Source organism: Carassius gibelio, chromosome A23 (genome assembly GCF_023724105.1).
Source record: "Carassius gibelio isolate Cgi1373 ecotype wild population from Czech Republic chromosome A23, carGib1.2-hapl.c, whole genome shotgun sequence".
Taxonomy (NCBI): domain Eukaryota; kingdom Metazoa; phylum Chordata; class Actinopteri; order Cypriniformes; family Cyprinidae; genus Carassius; species Carassius gibelio.
The window spans coordinates 22,529,202-22,548,978 of NC_068393.1; the positions used below are offsets into that span (position 1 = coordinate 22,529,202).

The window sequence follows — 19,777 nt, forward strand, 5'->3', positions numbered from 1 at the left end:
AGGCCTTACCTACTTACTATTATTTTTTTCCTTTTGTATCCTTAAGCATTTAAATTTCATATAAATTAAATATATGTTTTGTTGTTTGACTGTTCACTGTGAACATAATACGTCTTTTATTTATTTATTAAGGAAATATTATTTTCTTTATGACAATAAATTAATTTATATTTTTATCAAAATAATTTTAATTAACATTTACCATGCTTAAAACAGAGAGGTTAGTCGGTTTCACATTAAATATTGTATTTATATATTAATTAATTGTTTATTCAGTTTATTGTAATTTGTATTAAAATATGGCGTTAGATTACACATATATTTTTTCCCCAAATGTGTATATACATTTACTTTTTCTTTTGTGTGTGTGTGTGCATTCTACAAATATATGTAAAGAGAGCTTACTACCACGACAAACAGCTTAAACTACAGCTCCTTTCCACTAAGACATGGGCATATACTGTAGCGGTTCACCGCTATTGTCAGAGAACACTGCCCTCTGTGTTTATACATAGCGAGACAAGATGGGACAAGAATATTGTATTAGACAGAACAAGAAAATAACGGAAAGACTTACCAGTGCAACGCTGAGGTCCTCCTTGCCCTCACGTTCACAATTTCCTTATGCGCTAAAAAGGAAATTTAGAGAATAAAAATAAACAACTTAAATATAATTGTCTTCTCGGGAATGTAAGGATAACCTTTTTAACAATATAAAACGTTTGACAGATTTAAAATAATCGAAATCCTGTGATGGAAATAATGCACTCTTTCAGTGTCCTGGTAAGTATTTAAAGTATTAATTTATCTTAAGTGAATCTTATCCTATTATCTTAATGCAAGATGCTTTTAAGATGCTGGAGTTCCAATTTCGATACTGACATATTTCATGATATATATATATATATATATATATATATATATATCATGAAATATGTCAGTATCGAAATTGGAACTCCACATGTATTGATCTAACAGTTGCATTTGATTTTTTTACTTAAAATTATGTTTTAATGGATTTAGTACAACTTCTCTTTGTCTCTCATTGAGGGTGAACTGTCCAAAGGCATGACCTTTTAAAGTAGGACAAGGCTATGCATTTAGCACAGGTTATTTTAAGAACTATTTCCTTGATGGATGTTATTTTTGCAACAATGTAGGACCTAAAATTATTTCCTACTTGGTCAAGTTAACATGGCAACTCAGAATTTGCTTCAAAAAAGAATGTGGCTCATTTTCTTCTTTCTGGTTTACAGCCTCAAAGAGTTAAACATTTTTTTTAAGTATGTAAATATGGGCACACTGGATTCCAGCCTGCCTGTGACTTCACATACAGTGTTGGCCCACTGTTAGTCATTGAGACCAATGACAAAGAATATTTAACCTGAATGTTAATCATAATACTAAAGCAAAGAAAATAATATAAGAGTAATGCAATTAAATAAAGTATGACGATATTATATACACATAGTTTATATACTGTTTTATGTATATACTCAAATGCTACAATTATTCAAACTCAACTCGGGAAAAAAGGTACAAAAAAGGTACTTCTACACACATTATAATTTCAGCCAGATGTAAACTCTTTAGCCATGAAATCTAATCCCTGCATTAAGGTAAATGTATTTGTTATTACATATTAATGTTTCAATGTAGCAAATGCAGCTTGTGTTGCCATGACCAAAAGTATAAGAAAATCTAGATTTTTTTCTTTTCTTTCATTCACCTCATACATCACTGAATGAAGAACATTTTATCCACAAAGAGAACAAAAGGAATTGCTTTCTATATTTTCTATAAAATGCTTGTCCAAACAGGAACTGTCTACAAACAAATTGTGAATTGTTCCAAAATTGAAAGCATTGCCTTAGTTACTCTCCATGCAATGGCATGATTTTCAACTCTTGTCATTTACACATCTTTTTTTTCTTCTAAAGTTATGTAGAGAATGAAACTGCTGCCATTTTCATTGAATGGCTACTTAGATAGTAATCTGGTAGATGACAAAAACAATATATTGAACCCACAGTAACCTGAACCGAGAGACGAAAACAGAGGAATATAAAACTATTGCCCCCTATTGGCAGTTAATGTTTTTGACACAAAATTCAAAGACTTAAAATATATAAAAGAAAAAAATATGCACATACGGGGTTATTAAAATTAGTCAAGGTAAATGTATTATTTAATAAATGCCACAAACAATTCATTTTAATGTATTAAGTGTTTCCATCACTAAAAATAAAAGTGTAAAATAAAGTGTTTATCTTTTTCATATAGTGGACATTCACTGAATGTGTTTCATTAGCAAATGTGGTTGTACCACTGTAGTTGTCACGTGACCTATTTATTTTCTGAATGATTAGCCATTTTCCAAACCCTCACAAAATATGTAAAATGCTTTATAGTTAACATTATATTGATTAAAATTCTAGTCAGTGTACAATAGGGAATATTATCCACCTCAATCAACCTTTGATTGAGTAAAACCTGCACCTAGACAAAAATGGTACCAACGGATATTAGCTATACACATCTGCTTTGATGTGATAAAAACAGCAGTAAGAACAGCTTCTTAATAATAATAAACACTTAATAACTTAATAAACACATACATAATAGCACAACATAATCTGAGAAAATAATCTATGTAAACTAAATAAATATAAATAATAGCAATTTAATTTTTTTACAAGATTATCGAATTACTGGAATGGAATTTCTGATTTCTGACAAATAAAAAATGAAAGACTATTAAATTAATTTTATTAAATCTTTTTCTTTTTAAGCATTGTGTAGCATTCTTGCATATTTTATAAGCAGTCATACTTCACTAAAATAATGATTTACCAGCAATGGATGCTAAATATTGATCATTGAATCTATGGTTTTGTTAGAATATCAAATATGACAGACAGACCTGATTCCTGTATGAGCAAGTAACTTTATCAACTTTAACTTAATACTAACTGAATTTCTATCAAATTCAATATTTTACAAATGACATGTGATATCAGCTAAAATTCCTCCTACTGATTTTAATGAAATGGGAACACACACACACACACACACACACACACACACACATACACACACACACACAAAGGCGTTTCTTTGAGCCTGGAGGAAAGAACTTTGGCAAGCCATGGAATTTACAACCAGATGCAGCCTTACAAGTCAACTACTCAGTGAAACAGGTCTTTACACTCTATTGTTTTTCTATGTTTGGACACCACAAAATGCAAACAGTGAGTGATAAAAGAAACTATGCAAATAATTTTGTGAAATATTTGCAGTTCTGAGTCTGACACATGTCATAATCCCATTCCAGAGTAACTTAGATATTTCTCTCTCTCTCTCTCTTTACAGGTACCCTAAGCAATTATCTTAAACCCTTGAGAGTATGAGATTAAAACACCTTACAACTGGAAACAAAAGTTGTTGTTTTTCTTAGGTGCATTGCAAAAAATATTAAATTTCAGACCCTCATAAAACAGTGTTTTATCTGTGTTTTCAACTCAAATGTTCTTTCCTTAAACCATAATCATAATTTCCCCCTTATTATTATTGTTTGTGCATGTAAAACCTTTGCACAGCAAAATGGCCTCAATAAGTTCATGATGCCAAAACTGATGCATTAGTTCTATATATATATATATATCTCAAAGTACAAGTCTCAAAATATATCACAGGCCTCCACAGAATAGAAACACAGCAGTATGAAGATGGCAGTGGAGTTTCCTCTCAGCAAAGATCACAGTGCACAGATTAAAGAGAACATTGTGGATGAATAGAGCAGTGTGCCTTCTTCTGTTTCCAAGCACAACATCATAAAGTAAGATATAGCTTTAACTTTTCATACCATGATTATAATGGTCAAGTGGAGCCTCATCTGTCAAATAAAGACCACTGAATATCCGGTTGTTGAAAACCGACAAATAACAGTGGTAAAAAAATGTCATATGCTTTGCATAAAAAATACTTTCTAATGTGCCTTTTAAGCTTTTGGAATCATTTTAGGGATGTTTTTATTTGGATAATGAAGTGACTCTACTTCACCATCCTCACTGCCCTGTACATGACCCCACCACACAACACCAAATCTTCTCTGCCCTGCACATGACCCCACATTATGTCCGATCTAAAGATCTATGTTCTGAGCTCTCATCTGCAAACCAATACAAGATCACTTAACTTCTCACAGTCCTCCACCTTCACTTTTAACACAACATATGCATAGGCACAAATTAAGCACTTTTAACCATCCAAAAGTGGGGTATTTTTATATAGCCTACGCACATTCTGTGATACCAGATCGCAAATACTCAGGTGTATATAAATTACGATCCAGGGTAAAGCTTTTTACACATGTACAATGCTTTTGAGATGCATACAAAATGTTTTTGACTGCATAATAGTCATGATATTCAAAATTAAATTTGAAGCTATACTGCCAGAGCAATAATTCTATATAAAAGCCAAATTAACAGTAATATACAAATGCACAAACGTACACACCTTTGAAACTTATCAAAACTAAACGATGAGGACACATTTGCGCATCACTTGACACAATTTCTCCGTGAACTATTGCATTACATCCATGATTAATTCCCGAGGGTGTTCGGAGGAAAGTACATATTTAATTAAAAAGAGCAAAACAAGATTATTAACTTACTGCAACCGCCCGGGATCCATTTGGGAGAGTCGAAATTCTACCGAGCCTTAACGCGAGTAACCCACACGAACAGGCTTAAAGCCCTTCCTTCTATCAAGAGATAAGACTAGCCAACAGCTGCGATTACGGACAGTTAACATTATATATGATGTAAATATATTGAGGGTTTGTCAGGTCTTGCAGGCCATAAAACCCACTTTAATGACCCCACGTGCTTTTCCTGAACCACTCACTGGTCCTGCTTTGGGCAGTTGGCATAAATAACCCTCAAAACTTCAAAATACAAGGCAAGAGAGCTAAAAAAAGAGGGGATTGTGTAAAAAGCAACATAGTAACCACAGTAACTTGCAATGGGGCCCTTTCGGTCAAGATAGCGAGTGTAGAAATTGAAAGAAGCATGGAAATTGAATCTTCAATATAGGTGAGTGAGACGATTCTAAAATGAAAGCGCTTTTGGAAAGGTATACATTGACTAGATGCCTGTTCTTTCAGATTAAGGTATATGTAATGGTAACATTCATAAACTTTAGAAATATGGAGATTACATTTCAAATAGGCTACACTGACAGCGCTGAGAAGGAATGAATTAAAAACTAAATTAAAAACAGGCTATATCAAACCAACAGGAAAAGAGCCTGCGTGAACAAGCCCGTCGAAACGTAGCATTTCGAACACGCAGGCATCGCTCGTGTCCTTTGTTTGACACGGGCCTGGATTATGTGATTTCGGCACATAGTGTGACTAACATCATATGTCTCATTAACTAAATGTCAAATTTCATCAATAACGTAGAAGCATGAGCAATTCACTCTTAACGTCTTTAATCATGTGCTTTACACGAAGTACGATTAATAACGCTTTTGTATCATACTGCAAATGCATTTTCGAAAAGCAATTCGTATCTTCATAATTTAGTTGGACAGTATCTGATTAAGTGTCCAAACTATCTTATTGTTTTCGAGGGTTCTCTAGCCTATACCAAAACGTCACTTTGAAATGTTTGTGTAAACTTCCGCCGATTTGTTAAAAAAGGAAACAGTTGTCAGCGGCTGATGGGTGAGAGGAAGTGCTGTAAAAGTTTATTGGGGTCATAAAGTTTTATGTGCCTCCGTTTAAGGGCTACTGTAAATAAGTGACCAGAGCTTCAGTCATGTCTCATCAGTGCAAGTATACAAATTCAGACTTGGTCCTCCATTGATGCAGGAATATTTATCAAAATCATATTAGGATTCGCGCGGAACGATTTCTTTCTGAACGCGTTATTAAACGGACCTTCAGTGCAAAAATGCATTGTGTGAAGAAAGAGTCATTGTTTTGTTCCTGTTGCTTTAGAAGACAACATAATAATAATAATACAAATAATAATAATGTTAACAATTGGTTATTCTTTACGTTTAATCAAGTTTATTTACAATGATACCACATTGGACGTTTTATTGGACACAGATGGCTTTTAACCGAGAACTAACGAAACTTTCTGATATATTGCCACTACTGACAATTAAATCTTGTTATTTTAATAATACATCACTGACTGGAAAATTATCGATGTGGCTTAGCAGTGAAACTTCGGAAACAACAGAAATAATGGATCATGCGGTTCACCCAAAAGTAGGTCGTGTAGCTTGTTTGATACAAGAGGTATCAATAAGCCATTTCTTACAAGCCATGTCCTATATGTAGGCAAATCAAGAATAGAGTGTAAAGAAACAAAAGTCAAGGTAGCTATCTGAAAAAATAGCCCCAAATACATTCAATAAAATAGAAAAATGTTATGATTGCACAGTAGACATAACCCTCAAGAGAAAATGACCATTTGGCTGCTGGCTGACAGGCAACATGATAAACAGCGTTTAATATGACACTACAGTTGTTGCATTATCATCATGACGTGCGGTTTACCACCCTTATGTGAAGATTTCAGTTGTATAGATGTATTTACGACAGAAAGTACAATGAATAAAAACACAAGTCCCATCAAAATGCAATGGGCAGGTTGATGAATGTTTAAGCAAAGCACCACATTATTTGCACCTACATTTAAGTCAACATAACTGGATGCAGGCCTTGGTCATTTGTAAGTTACTGATACAAGTGATTGTAGTAAAAGCAGATTCAAATAAAGTTTAAGCTCATACATCATTCAAATAAGCACCTCCAGCACTCTGGGAAAGGAGCCCTATCAATAAATATGGACATATTCACATAACAACATGATACTGTAGACAAATGAAAGTCATCAACTGTTGTCAACATGAAAATCTAGTTTAAATAGTTTGTTGTTTCAGTACAAGTTAACACTGCCTTTATTTTCAAACTGAAGCTGTGCAGCGCGGTATTATAGTCCTCCTTTGACTTTCAACTTTGAGTCCTTCTTCCACTTCATTCGACGGTTCTGGAACCAAATTTTAATTTGGCGCTCGTTCAAGCAGAGGTTATTGGCAATCTCGATACGTCTGCGACGTGTGAGGTACCGGTTGAAATGGAACTCTTTCTCCAACTCCAGAGTCTGGTACCGGGTGTAACTGGTTCGTGACCTTTTACCATCAGATTCTGAGGTGGCATCAGAAAGATATTGGGTTACCTATTTGTAACATTTTATCGACTGTCGTCCTCATGCATGAAATTAATTGTCATAATCTTTGATGAAGTAGCCACCAAACACAGTCCATAGAATGTAAAATGCAAACATCAAGCATTATGCAATCCAAAATAAAAGCAGTGGATAGGTGGTATGAAGCTAATATTTATTTATTCTGAAATAAGAAGTCATGCACAGAAATAACACAAACGTAATGAAACATAATAATCATAACTGTGAAAAGGCCAGCGCTTTCTAACATGTCCTGACACAAAATATTGTAAAAGCTGAGCAAAAAAAATAAAATAAAAAAAGAGACACTGCGATTGCAATGCCTCATTTTAGAGGATGCAAATTGACAATATAGTTTTGCTGAACTTTGCTTTTCTACTCCAGTGGTGAAGAGTACAACTAACCGGAAACACAAGTACTGCCAGAACATGTAAATGTATGCAAAGATTGGTTTGAAATCCCACTTCACTTGAATAACATGTAAACGCCCTTTCATTCTTAAAGCAAAATATAATACTTACATTTACGTTATTATTATTATTTATTTATTTTTTTTGCTTTTCCTAACCAATTATTTCTACATAAATTTAACCGGAGATCACATCTTCACAGGAACAGGACAGGTTTACGAGCAATAGATGCCTTTGTCATAAAATTTACGGCCGCTAGTTTTATTATTTCCTTCGTTTGGCCTATAAACTCAAGAGGAAAAATATGGAGCGACAAAACATGGTAGGAAGGAGATGCGATGACGAGGATGACATACGTGCAGTTTTCCTCTCTTCTAAAACAAACTTTTAACGTACCTTTACCGTGGCTCATGTGTAGCTTTGTCATCCACGGATATATCTGCGCCTGCGACTGGTTCTGACGCTGAGTCGAGTTACTTTGTTGCTTTATCGCTGAATTAGTCTCCATTTTGACATCGTCTGTTCGGCTCTTGCCACTGGGCTTCTCCATAACTTCCATATTCCCCTCGGCTTTTTGGCTCAACAGTCCGTGACTGAGGGGGTTGTACCCCTGAGTGCCTACAAAGCTACGCGAGCCCAGAGCTGAACAGGACTGTGTTCGCTGAACTGCTGCACTGCTCCTTGCACGCTCGGTTGTGTTTATCGCCTCCCGTTTCAAAGAGTTGGAGGGGATCTGAGCACTGAACGATCCGCCGAGATCAAGTCCTTCGTACGCGTAATTGGACTCGTGGAACTCAGAGTGAGCTCCATAGTTGCCAAAAGTGTGCATTCTACAAGAGGAGGCGTCTTGCGTTTGCTTAGAAAAAGACTTTCCAACGTATGAGCTCATTCTTTTCCCCAAAACAATATAACCTTGAAGAGACTCACAAAAAGCACTCGGTCACGGCAGAGACTGAGTCAGCTAAGAAGGTGAACATAAGTTGTTAAGAAGTTTAATTTGTTTATTGGGCTTTATTTGTATTTCTAGAGGACGTTAGGCTTGTCCTTAAAAAAAAGAGCACGATTTATAGGTGGAGGAAATCATTTCCTTTTTTCTTGATACGACGCGTAATGCCCAAATATGGAATGTTTAACTAGAATCACGTGCAGCTCCTGGCCACTCATAAATTGGCTTGATCCCCAGGAGGTTATTGATAGATAGGGGAACGTGTCCGATAACTTCTCGGTATTGAAATCATGCAAGGGTCTGGGCTGAAAAGGCAGAGACCGTTAGACAAGAGCGTCATCTGGCGTCTAATACTGGACAGAGCGGTCTCTCTCTCACACACACGCGCGCGCGCGCGCACACACTTGTTCAAACAGGATGATGGACAAGATACCATGCAGTACGATGCTATGACACATTAAATGACAAGGCAATATGAAAAACATGGAGTAGGCCTATACGATTATCACAGTAGTTACATAGGCTTTATGACAAATATGTTTTTCTCCTGTTTCACTAGCTCTAATTTCTTTTTTTTTTTTTTTTTTTTTTTTACTGTTTTGTGTGTATGTTACTTTTTTATTCAGAATTTGAGAAGTTATGTCTATTGTAATCACGGGAGGACTAGCCTATACACTGTGTCAATGCACGTGCATTTGTTGCAGAGGCATCCCAAAACCACATGTGATTATTTATCGCCGAACAACCGATTCAGGGTTATGCCACTATGCGGTGGTTAGAAGGGTTTTTGTCAATAAATCATGAAATGAGCGATGCTTTATTTATTGAATGAAACCTGTGAAGTAGTCACGTACGTTAATAATTAGGTATATTAACAATAATTATGTGCATTAGTCTATTCAAATAATTGGAGTTTGGGGAAATTGAGTACAATTAAAAAATAAACCAACTCCGATGTATCCGTGTATTTAATTGGTTATTTGTATTTTAATCAATCAAAAACTCACAAAAATATGTAGGCTTCAATAAAAGTTCGTCAAACTTTTTTTTACTCAATTCTGAAACCATTGATGATACGGGAAGAGCGCAAAGTTGGAGTCAAAAAGAAGAAAATAGAAAATATGTTTTTTTTTTCTCCAAAAAGTTTATTAAATAATACACAGTTTACACAAACAATATAATTGCGTAACAAGGTATATGTTTGTTTTCATATGGGTGTGATTCTCACTTTAAGACAAGTTTATATGCATACAACTATGATGAAATGTATTTTTTTGAATTTCTCTCAAATAGTTAATGTGCCAGTACAGCGGCATTTTGAACAGCAAAACACTGACGAGGCAAAGGCTAAATTAAGAAAACAGAAGAAAAAAAATGCATTAAGTATTTAGGTAGTGTAGTTCATCCCGTCAGTGCTCGTTTCATTTGTACAAATATGCATCCACAAAAAATTGAATGTGCACATAAGAAGTTTCCTTCACTTCTGGAATGCTTAGGGTTCTGTTTAGAGGTTTAATAGTTGGGGAGACGTAGCTAACTTATCAAATTCGAGAATATTTTCATCGAATGTGATTTCTACGAGCTATAGCGACATGATACTAGACCCACACAAATAGTTCATCAGTGGCATTGTCACCACCCAGTCAGAGCTATTTTCAATACAAAGAGAAGTGAATTACATTATGGTGGATAACGTGTGTTTCTCTCTCTCAATCTCTCCATTTGTTTCTACGTGTGTACATGTTAGTGGCGTGGTGTTGTAGTAGAGCTTGTCTATTCAGATCGTTGGAGGAGGGGGCAGTCAAAGGAATAGCAGAGTATACAGTCCATGCATTAATATTTGCAAATTCTCAGAGTTTAGGTAGTTATGTTGAAGTTAACAGGCGTTCGAGAACGAGAAATGGATTTCCTAATCTTTCTTTTTCACTTCCTCGGTTTCCTCCTCGGTCTCCTTCTCGGTCTCTTGAGGAGTACCCGTTGATTCGCTTCCCGGTACAGTAGATGTTAGATTGGTCTCTTTCTTCCATTTCATGCGCCGATTCTGGAACCAGATTTTGATTTGACGCTCGGTTAGACACAGAGCGTTGGCGATCTCGATGCGTCTGCGTCTGGTTAGATATCGATTGAAGTGAAATTCTTTTTCCAGTTCCAAGGTTTGGTATCTGGAGTAAATCTGGCGACCTCTTCTTCTGTCTGATCCGTACCCAACTCCTGTTGTGGGGAAAAGTGCAAATAAATTTAAAAAAATCACACATAGAGAAATTCTTAATTATAAATGCCATTTAAAACACACGTTTGAAATACTGGTGGAATAATCAAATTTTTGCATTATTTTGTTTTATTATTATTAATTTACAACGTATATGATATAAAAATGTGGCAAAATAATGCATTTACGCAGCATTTAACCCATATTACAATCACACAACAACGCGAAGCATAATATTTTGATTTTCAGTATTTCTTAATATTTCTTTCAACTAACTTTGCCATCTAGTTTTTTCCAAACAGTAGCTACATCAGAAGAGTTGTTACATTTTAACGTAGTCGTGCATGCTCATGTAAAATGTAGTTTTTGTTGTATATTTTTCTAACGCACTCACACTTATTGTACAAGTTTTTGAAATAATTCTGGAACTTGAGTATTAAAAGGAGGTAGCCAAATGGGATTCCCCTCTCTGAAAAAGGGGGCTTTATAGTGTGATGATTTAGTAGTGGTTTATGAGGCCATAAAATGTAGTTACTCTGTTGATAGGACGTATCGTAAAACAGACCAATTCCACCAGGGTATGTCCCAAGTCGCAGTAAAAACTCACCGCTGTGCGAGTTCATGCGCTGCATCCACGGGTAGATCTGAATGTTGTTCCCTTTCTGATCATGTGTTCCTGCACGAGCTTGTTCCAGGTTGTACTCCTGGGCAACGTGGCTCTGCGCATTGAGTCCCATACTAGTTTGCCTGCAACTGGGAAGCACATCCTTATCTTGAAGAAACACGTTAGATCCATACTCGTACGGTCCTCGACTTGATCCAAACACAACGTTATCTTGAGGTGAATAGAAAGGGGACGCATAAATCCGGTTCTGGGTTACTGTGGTGCCATAAGACGAAAAATGTCTGACTGAATCATATGTGGTCGTGTTCAGTGGCATGTTGGGCAAAACCTCTTGCCCACCAGATAAATGGCACGAGAGCGACGGGTTCGCGAAGTACGAATTCATACCTTTCCTATCGCCCTCTCACCAACTCACCCTCCTATCTTATTTCCCCTCTCTTAATCTCTCACGTTCTTTCTTTGTGCTTTGGGGTCTGCTTTCTTCTGTCACATACACCCGTCTCCTGCCTGCTTTCCTAACTCCCTTTCAAAGGAACTTCAGAAGGATTTCAATAATATTAATTTCCAGTCTCCGGTTAAGACGCGCAAAGCAAGTGTTATAGCCAAGGCTTGGCTCATGGAAGGACAATATGACAGCGTCACCTGACCACTTTCAGCCAATTGAATGCGCTGTGTATGGAGGAATACCGAGCTTGTAGCTTCGTATCCTTGTGGCTTCAGTTGATAATGTTTAAGTAAACACACACAAAAACACAGAATAGGCACTCACACGAACAATGAGATGTCTTTTTGTGCATTAATCACAAATTTCTCGATGTGTAATGGAACGGTAAATCTATTATAATCAAGCGGTTTACCATGAGCTATTTTTCAATTAAAACAATTACCTGTAAGATCGCGTTTACAGCTGATTATTGTCGCTGACTTAGACCAAACTAAATATTTTTAGATTTTACAATATGACAATAGGCCTTCTAAATCATAACTATATGTAGCTATTTCTTCTCGAAGCAACAACTTTATTACTACATTTACCTAACTACTGGGTAGATGATACACTCATTTTTTTTTAAATGACCAAGGGCTAATTGCTACATGCCTGTTTACTCGTTATCTATGCATATATTGTTAACCCTCCATGTTAAGATGCATTTCGCAATTTCATTCAAGAAATTGTGAATAACTTTGCTGGTGTGCATTTCATATCGTATTATTAGACATATTCAGGACATTGTTGTCAGTCACCAAAGGTGATGTCCCCATTTGTAATGTATTGATAATTTCAATGGTAAAAAGAACGTGAGTAAGGAGGGGGGAAGGGGCATCTTACTAAAGAATGCGTCAAACGTGCCTTGGTGCCATAAAAGTCACAAAACCAACTGAGGACTTCCAGCACTGAGGCAATTATCCCTTTGAATGTATGGGGGCTGTGCAGTGAGTCTCTTATCTTGTGGACTGAAAGCTGCACATTTTTTTTTTTTTTTTTTTTTTTTGCATTTAACTTTCTAGGGTATTCAGAATGTTTATGAATATAAATAATACTAAAAGACTTCTTTACATAATTTATGTATTATTGACTGTATTTATTCTATTTATAAGTATTTTTTTTTTACAGGATTTCGTGCAGTGATCATATGCCAACAATCTGTTGAACAATACAAATATAACTGTTCTGCTTTATTAAATATTTGCAACTATATTAATGGAATTGTCAATTTATAAATTATGTTCAAAGAATCGGTGGAGGGAAAAGAACTAGTTTTAACCGAATGGTTACGGTATGCTCCATGACCTTAATGCACGCCACATGACGGAACGTGTGAGGCCAAAAACAGTGGTTTAGAAAGAGGTGCGCAAAACACGAGATTGACAGAACAGTAAAATTTACTTCCAGCCCGACAGTGAGAAAAGGCATTTAGCAGCTATAAAACAGGCTAATCTGCTTAAAGACTGATTAAATGCATACAATATTTCTTTATATCCCAAAGTAGCCTACTTTAAACAGGGATCAATCAATATCAAGGATTGATGTTTTAAAAGGGTTGTCATATTTTGGACCAAATTTCTAGTCAAATCTCAACTAAGTGTATATCCTAACATCAATTTGGTAAGTGCTATTTCGTCAGTTTACGACTGGAGCTTATGAATATTATTAATTATCTTCCGAAGTTAATTCATTGAAGTTTATACTAAAAGTAGCAGTTTTAGTTATATTCATAATAATACTATTAATTCATTAAATAATCATGCAATAAAAGTAATAAACAAACTAATTACAGGCCGCAAAATTAATAAAGTAAATATAGCCTATAGTAGTCAGTACGGCAGTGTGGACCTTAACGTATATTACTACGATTTAATTTATAGTATAACACCATGTATAATGTGGAAACTAATAAAAGTAATATATAACAGTAATAAAAAAAAATCCTGCGTGAAAAGCGTGTCCACACGTTTTAACATATTTCATCACCATTTTAAGAAAAACAGTTGCATTGCAAACAGTAAATTGAACAGTTGCCAGTTCAAATATTTGAAATGTAATTAACCTTTTTTTCCACAGCAATAATTTTTTAACACGTTTTCATTAAGCTTGTAAATATTTGGAAACAGGAAAGTACGATGCTGAAAGCAAACTAATTAAAGATTATCTATTCTTAAATCATTAAATTGACACTTCGACGTGTTTGGCGGAATTGAGATCAAATACTAATTGTGGGTTGCATCTATATATGACATCTCTTTGATGTTCAATATTGCACAAACGACTTTGAACAAAAAAAAAAAGCCTTTGATGGGGAGATTTTTAATAATGTGATCTATTTTACAGCATCAGTCTTGTGAATGAAGTCGCGAGTAAAACACACCACACTCAGTCTGCAGTTGGTATGTTGATGTGACTAGAGAGAAAGAGCTTTAAGTGTTTTATTGCAGCCCTTAAGACAAATCGCACGGTTGTGTTTTAGCGTTTGAAGAGGCAATAAATAGACATCCCGTTTGGCCTGTATTCTGTTTACACTCGACGAAACTACGCACTAATGTGCGCCAAAATCGGACTTACTTCCACTACTTAATTTACGTGATATTATTATCTAAGGCAGGAAAAAAGCAAGCAATACACATCCTAACCGTGCTCGGTAATGGCCTAGTCTGCACATTCTCCAGTTAAATGAATGTTATCATTGGCCTATTTATTTGTAACGGATATTCACAATTGCAAATTCCAACGATGAGTCTTTTAGCTTTCTTATCCAAGCCCAACTTTCCTACCCTGTCATCTATGTCGATGTATCTATGCAAAAGCATAATCCATAATAGTAACGTGACAGCTGAAACAGAGTTCCATGTGCAGCTAAGCACTTGTAACAACACACGACCCGAAGGGGCATTTTGGTTTTTAACTAGCACAAGATAATTCTGTGAAATTATGTGGCCGCGTAATGACCTCCATGAATAAGATGTTTTGAAGTAGAGCGAACTCACATTGCCCTGCGGTTCTTGAAAGGAAATGTTTGGAATTGAAAGTTCGCCTGGAATTTGTTTTCATTTTCGTGGCAATTCTGAATTATGCCTTCTATGATTCAAATTCAATAGCGGTGGCAGACACGAGACTGGCTCAAAGTTTACACAAATGATAGTCAGATGGTAATAAATGTGTCAATTTCATAAACCTGTTTAAAACTTTGCTATCAGCGTTAAGAATAACTGTAATACACAAATGAATAAATCTTATACACTTTATATAGGTACAGACATAAGGATTAGTTAAATAGACACATTTTTAATGGTAAACAAAAGACATTCATTATCCCGAGGCAAAGAGGAAACTCACAGTAGAACAACCCCGCCCTCCACCCGCTTTCTTGTCCCTCACTTAGCCTACACACAAATACGCATATGCACATCGACGAACCATATGCGAGCCCACACAGAAGCATTCAGCCTTAATAAATGAACACTCAGGATAAAAATTAAAATAAAATAAAAAATTAGTTCACAAACTCAGCTCTAAATGAGACGAATTTTCTTTATAAACATTCCCTGTTCATAACACACTTCTAATGTCACAAATAAACATAAGCAAACAAGTAAAAATAATTATATTAACAATTCCATAAAAAAATAAAAAAATAAATGTTTGTCTTCACCACATAATAACTGGTTTTATTAATGACAGTCTTTTTTTGTTTCCCCCATTCCAGCCTCATACCTGGATCTCAAGAGGCCCGTGACCGAAGATCGCAGCTATTTATTTTTTATTTTATTTTTTTGGTTCAGCTGAGTACCAATGGACTTTATTAACATGCTATCTCATTCTATTAACCTGCATAACTCTATTAAATCTAAAGCTTCATGTTTGTCAGAACTGTTTCATTACCATGAGATAAGATGACAATAAAGCAAATTTTAAAAACAGTATGTGTTTCTGTAATTGTCTTTTTAATTTGTTTTGTCATTTTATAAATGAATTATAATTGATCATTAATATTAATTACTTAAAGCCACCATACACACATAAAATAAAATACTGTGAATTTTTATTTTTATTTTTTCCAGTTAGTAGGCTATATTAATATTAAATTTATGCATTTAGCAGACGCTTTTATCCAAAGCGACTTACAGTGCATTCAGGCTATCAATTTTTATTTTATAATATTCATTTAATATTAATCTATATGGTGAGAAAGTTATACTTTTGACATAAATATATGGTGTTATCTCTATTAAAGGAACTTTTTACATACATAGCTACACCAGCAAATACCAGATAAATTGCCACATGAAAATTAAAATCGGAATTTTATGTGGACATTTGCTGTTCCTGACTTTAGGCTCTGTATAATGCCTTGCATATGGAGCAGGCACAAGGTGGCAGTGTTGTTTGATTTAGTCCTCACTGAACGACAGCACTGGATGATTGAACACTCAGAGAGAGAGACAGAGACAGAGAGAGAGACACATAGAGAGAGAGAGAGAGAGAGAGAGAGAGAGAGAGAGATTCTGTGAAAATTAAGATATGATTAAAGCGTTTAATGAGTTTGCTATGTAATAATATGTGAGTAGGTGATCCAGTGTAAATGATTGTGTTAACATATGCAACTCTTTGGTCATTAATGGTCACAACCATAATACATCAATCTGGATACAAGTTTTTAAGTCTTTCAAAATATAACTCGATAATTTCTCACTAGAAGCCTAAATAATTAACATTTTCCAATCACTTATAGACATGAATTATACTAAAATATAATCTAGAATAAACAATGGAATACCCATAGCCTGATGAGTTCAAGCCATAACATTTAATGAGCTGAACACAGTTTTTTGTAAAAGGCCCCAAATACATCAGTGTTTTCTATTTGCACATTTTTATAAAGCTTTTCTATTAAGTCATGTATAGAAGCCTAAACAAATGCAAATAATACAGCAAGCTCGAGTATCCAGTAGACTATTACCCGTATCAAATATACACAATTAAACACATAACCTGACCAACTGTATTTTTTGAGAACAAGCTCATCACCACATTCGTTTGGACAACTTAACTTAAAAACGATTCTAGTCATTGTCACCGTGACAAATAAAAGTCAACAATAGAATCAGAAAGCAACAACACGCAAGTCACTTGTCAGCAAGGCGATGCGTTCACAACCAATATGTGTTAAGGGAAACGCCACAATATAAGTGCGTGTTCATACATTGCATGCCACTCTTGTGCGCATCCATTTTTGACTCGAATATAGTACTGTCAAATGTTGGTATTGTGTAGCTGCTTGCCTGTAAGAAGCCATTAAGGATCGTAGAATCATTGACTTACCCGCGTTCGCTGTTGTCTGTGTGACGCACGTTTCCTTGGTGTATAGCAGCAGGATCATACTAAGGAACGGCACCAGGATCTCATTCTCCTGTGCTCAGGAAAAATATAATCTTTCGAGGAGAAATTATCATATTTACGCACTCTAATCCTTCACGCTCCAGCTATCAGGGCTGTTTCCCCTCTAGGGGATCAGATAGGTAGAAAAGCGACTGGGGAGGCGGCGACGTCTGAGGACTGAGGACCGTCAGTCATTGCTAGCGATGAAGCAGACGAGACAAGATGGTGTTACAGAGCATTTAAAAAATCCGCCTGAGCTAGATTAAACAGAAAACGGGAAAAATGTCTGGTGCTAAGATCATTTCAACACCACCGCGAGCTCGCAAGTCGGAAGATGGGGAGATCCAGGGGAAGACAACAGCACAAAGTTCATGTTCATAGAGTGGGTACCACGTGGTCTGACGCAACCAATGACCGCGTGTATTCAGTCGTAAACTTTTATTACTTAGCTGTAAATTCCCCCTCTAAACAACTAGGAATGTGTTACGTTTCACCCTCTCTCAAAGATCGCATTTCCCATTTTCCTTTTCCTTTTATTAGTCAGTATTAGGCTATATTCGTCATATATTATGAAAAACCTATTTATTAGTCTAATACTATTAAAATCTTAATGATAGCATTAACGTTTTGCGAAAGTGGGTAGACTACTATGAAAATGGTAAAACAATGCAATTATAATGGAGGGAAAAAGTGTATTAGGTGTGTGTTTATAACTTGTACAAGGCAATGAGCTCATGAATGTATGAATATGAAAAGTAAACACCCATTGCCTTGTATAGCCTACCCACAACTTAATTTTGCTCAGAACAAACAAATAATTAGAATAAATATTCGTTATTAAATGAATTTAATACAAAAAAAATCTAATACAGCAAATATATATATATTTAAACCACAGGGCTGTTTCCTTATTTACCCCATTTGACCCTTAGAGATTTTGTTTTGGGCTGATTGTTAGCAGAAGCTGGTTTATGTCTAGTTTATGTCTGTAGCTGTTTGGAGAACATTCAAGCATGACTCCGAATCACTAGGATACAGATAGTTTTGATAATAGACACTTGTTTAAGATAAAGTTAAAATAAACACATCAACGTTGCATAAGCATTTGTAAGAACAAAACAATTAGCCATAAAGATCTAATCAGTGAGAACTAACTAATGCGTTTACTTTGTCAAAATCTTATGTCACAAAATTACTAAATCGTTACAACTGGACATTCATTGTGTAGGAGGCACTTGTAAAATAGAACAAAATATGGTTAAAATAGTTGCTCAGCATTACATAAAGTCTTTTGAAATTTATGCATTTACAAAAATTATTTTAACATAATTTTTTCATTATTTTAAGAACCGCAAAAGTTTGACTGTTCATGTGCTGTCAAATATATGCACTGAACAAATAATAATATTAATGCTAAATAAACACGCCTCTTAGTCAGACAGCACTGCTCTATTAAGTCATTGTCATTTGAAAAAATGTATGATTCTTGGTTCAATTATGTTATTTAAAACTCTATTAATGTCAAATATTGACTAACAGTTCTGGAACTGACACTTCTGACAATTTTAAAGTTCAGAAATGTGCACTTCAGTGTTGAATTGTGGTGCAGGTGAGTAAAAGAACTGTTTTGCTGAGGCTTATCTTATTCTTTAGTGGCTAACGCTATTTGTTTTCTACAAACGAAATTCGTTAAATGATCTTGATTGGTTTATTAAATTGTATTAAATCATTAATTGCATGTCGACAGCATTTAAATATATCTTTAAACATTATTTAATTAGGTAATTGTAACATGTAAGCAAATGCATGCAAAAAGACAGTTGTAACTGAGCCAAACAAATGCAAAACAAAACGCCAAAAATACACCAATTTCATATCTAAACCAATCGACAGAACTTCCATGTAAGCCATGTAAGTTTCTCCTCAAATTAATTTCTTTTCACTACTTGATTTCAGTACATACATTTTAGTTTCATACCACAAACTTAAACAGAATAAAAACTGATATAAGAATATCGAAAAAGCATGCACGATATCTTACTGAAGAGCCACTTTAATTAATCCCATTTAACTAGTATTTTTCAAATTTGATGGCACAGCCATAAACAGAGTAGATATGTGTACATATGAAAACTTCCACTATTATAAAGGTAAAAAAAATAACTCACACAAACATATGCACACATGCATACATACACTTAAAGCAGTCCCACGTCCACGTTGCTTTCCTTGTGTCTTGTTCTAGCCTGTCTGCACTGCACGGAAATCAAAAGGCAAAAACGTCTGCCCGGATGCGACACTGTCGGGTTTACACCACCAATAAAGTTTACTGCAGGTATAGTAAAGGCCTCATTTGGAATGTTACAGCAGAGCAATACAAAGGCAAGGCGGATGGACAATGACCACTACAATTGTCACTACAGCAGGAACTTCCTGAA

At 35.2% G+C, this 19,777-nt stretch overlaps 2 protein-coding genes across 5 annotated transcripts in view; both read right to left on the reverse strand.

The window, feature by feature from the left end:
• The window catches only part of LOC127944799 (homeobox protein Hox-C5a), a 56,934-nt gene extending 47,725 nt beyond the window's left edge, over positions 1 to 9,209 (reverse strand). Inside the window, exons 1-2 of one of the 3 annotated variants that reach the window (XR_008150433.1) lie at positions 8,081 to 9,196; positions 578 to 629 (exon numbers count right to left, since the gene is read on the reverse strand). Coding sequence is in view for 2 of the 3 variants with exons in the window: in XM_052541069.1 (XP_052397029.1) it covers positions 7,020 to 7,234; positions 8,081 to 8,573 (708 nt within the window). In the remaining variant the exon portion in view is untranslated. Of the gene's footprint in view, positions 1 to 577; positions 630 to 6,062; positions 7,235 to 8,080 lie in introns of those variants that run through there. The other 2 variants (XM_052541070.1, XM_052541069.1) reach the window with 2 other exon arrangements.
• A 19-nt stretch (positions 9,210 to 9,228) lies between these two features.
• LOC127944805 (homeobox protein Hox-C6a) lies at positions 9,229 to 18,100 on the reverse strand. Of its 2 annotated transcripts, XM_052541079.1 has the most exons (3): positions 17,283 to 18,100; positions 11,447 to 11,674; positions 9,229 to 10,841 (listed from the first exon to the last, which is right to left on the reverse strand). In XM_052541079.1, exons 1-3 carry the CDS (start codon positions 17,338 to 17,340, stop codon positions 10,540 to 10,542), a joined length of 588 nt encoding a protein of 195 aa, XP_052397039.1. In that variant the 5' UTR covers positions 17,341 to 18,100; the 3' UTR covers positions 9,229 to 10,539. The 2 variants fall into 2 exon arrangements, with proteins under 2 accessions (XP_052397039.1, XP_052397038.1); XM_052541078.1 differs by lacking the exon at positions 17,283 to 18,100 and having other exon boundaries at positions 9,230 to 10,841; positions 11,447 to 15,674.
• Between the last annotated feature and the right edge of the window lie 1,677 nt (positions 18,101 to 19,777).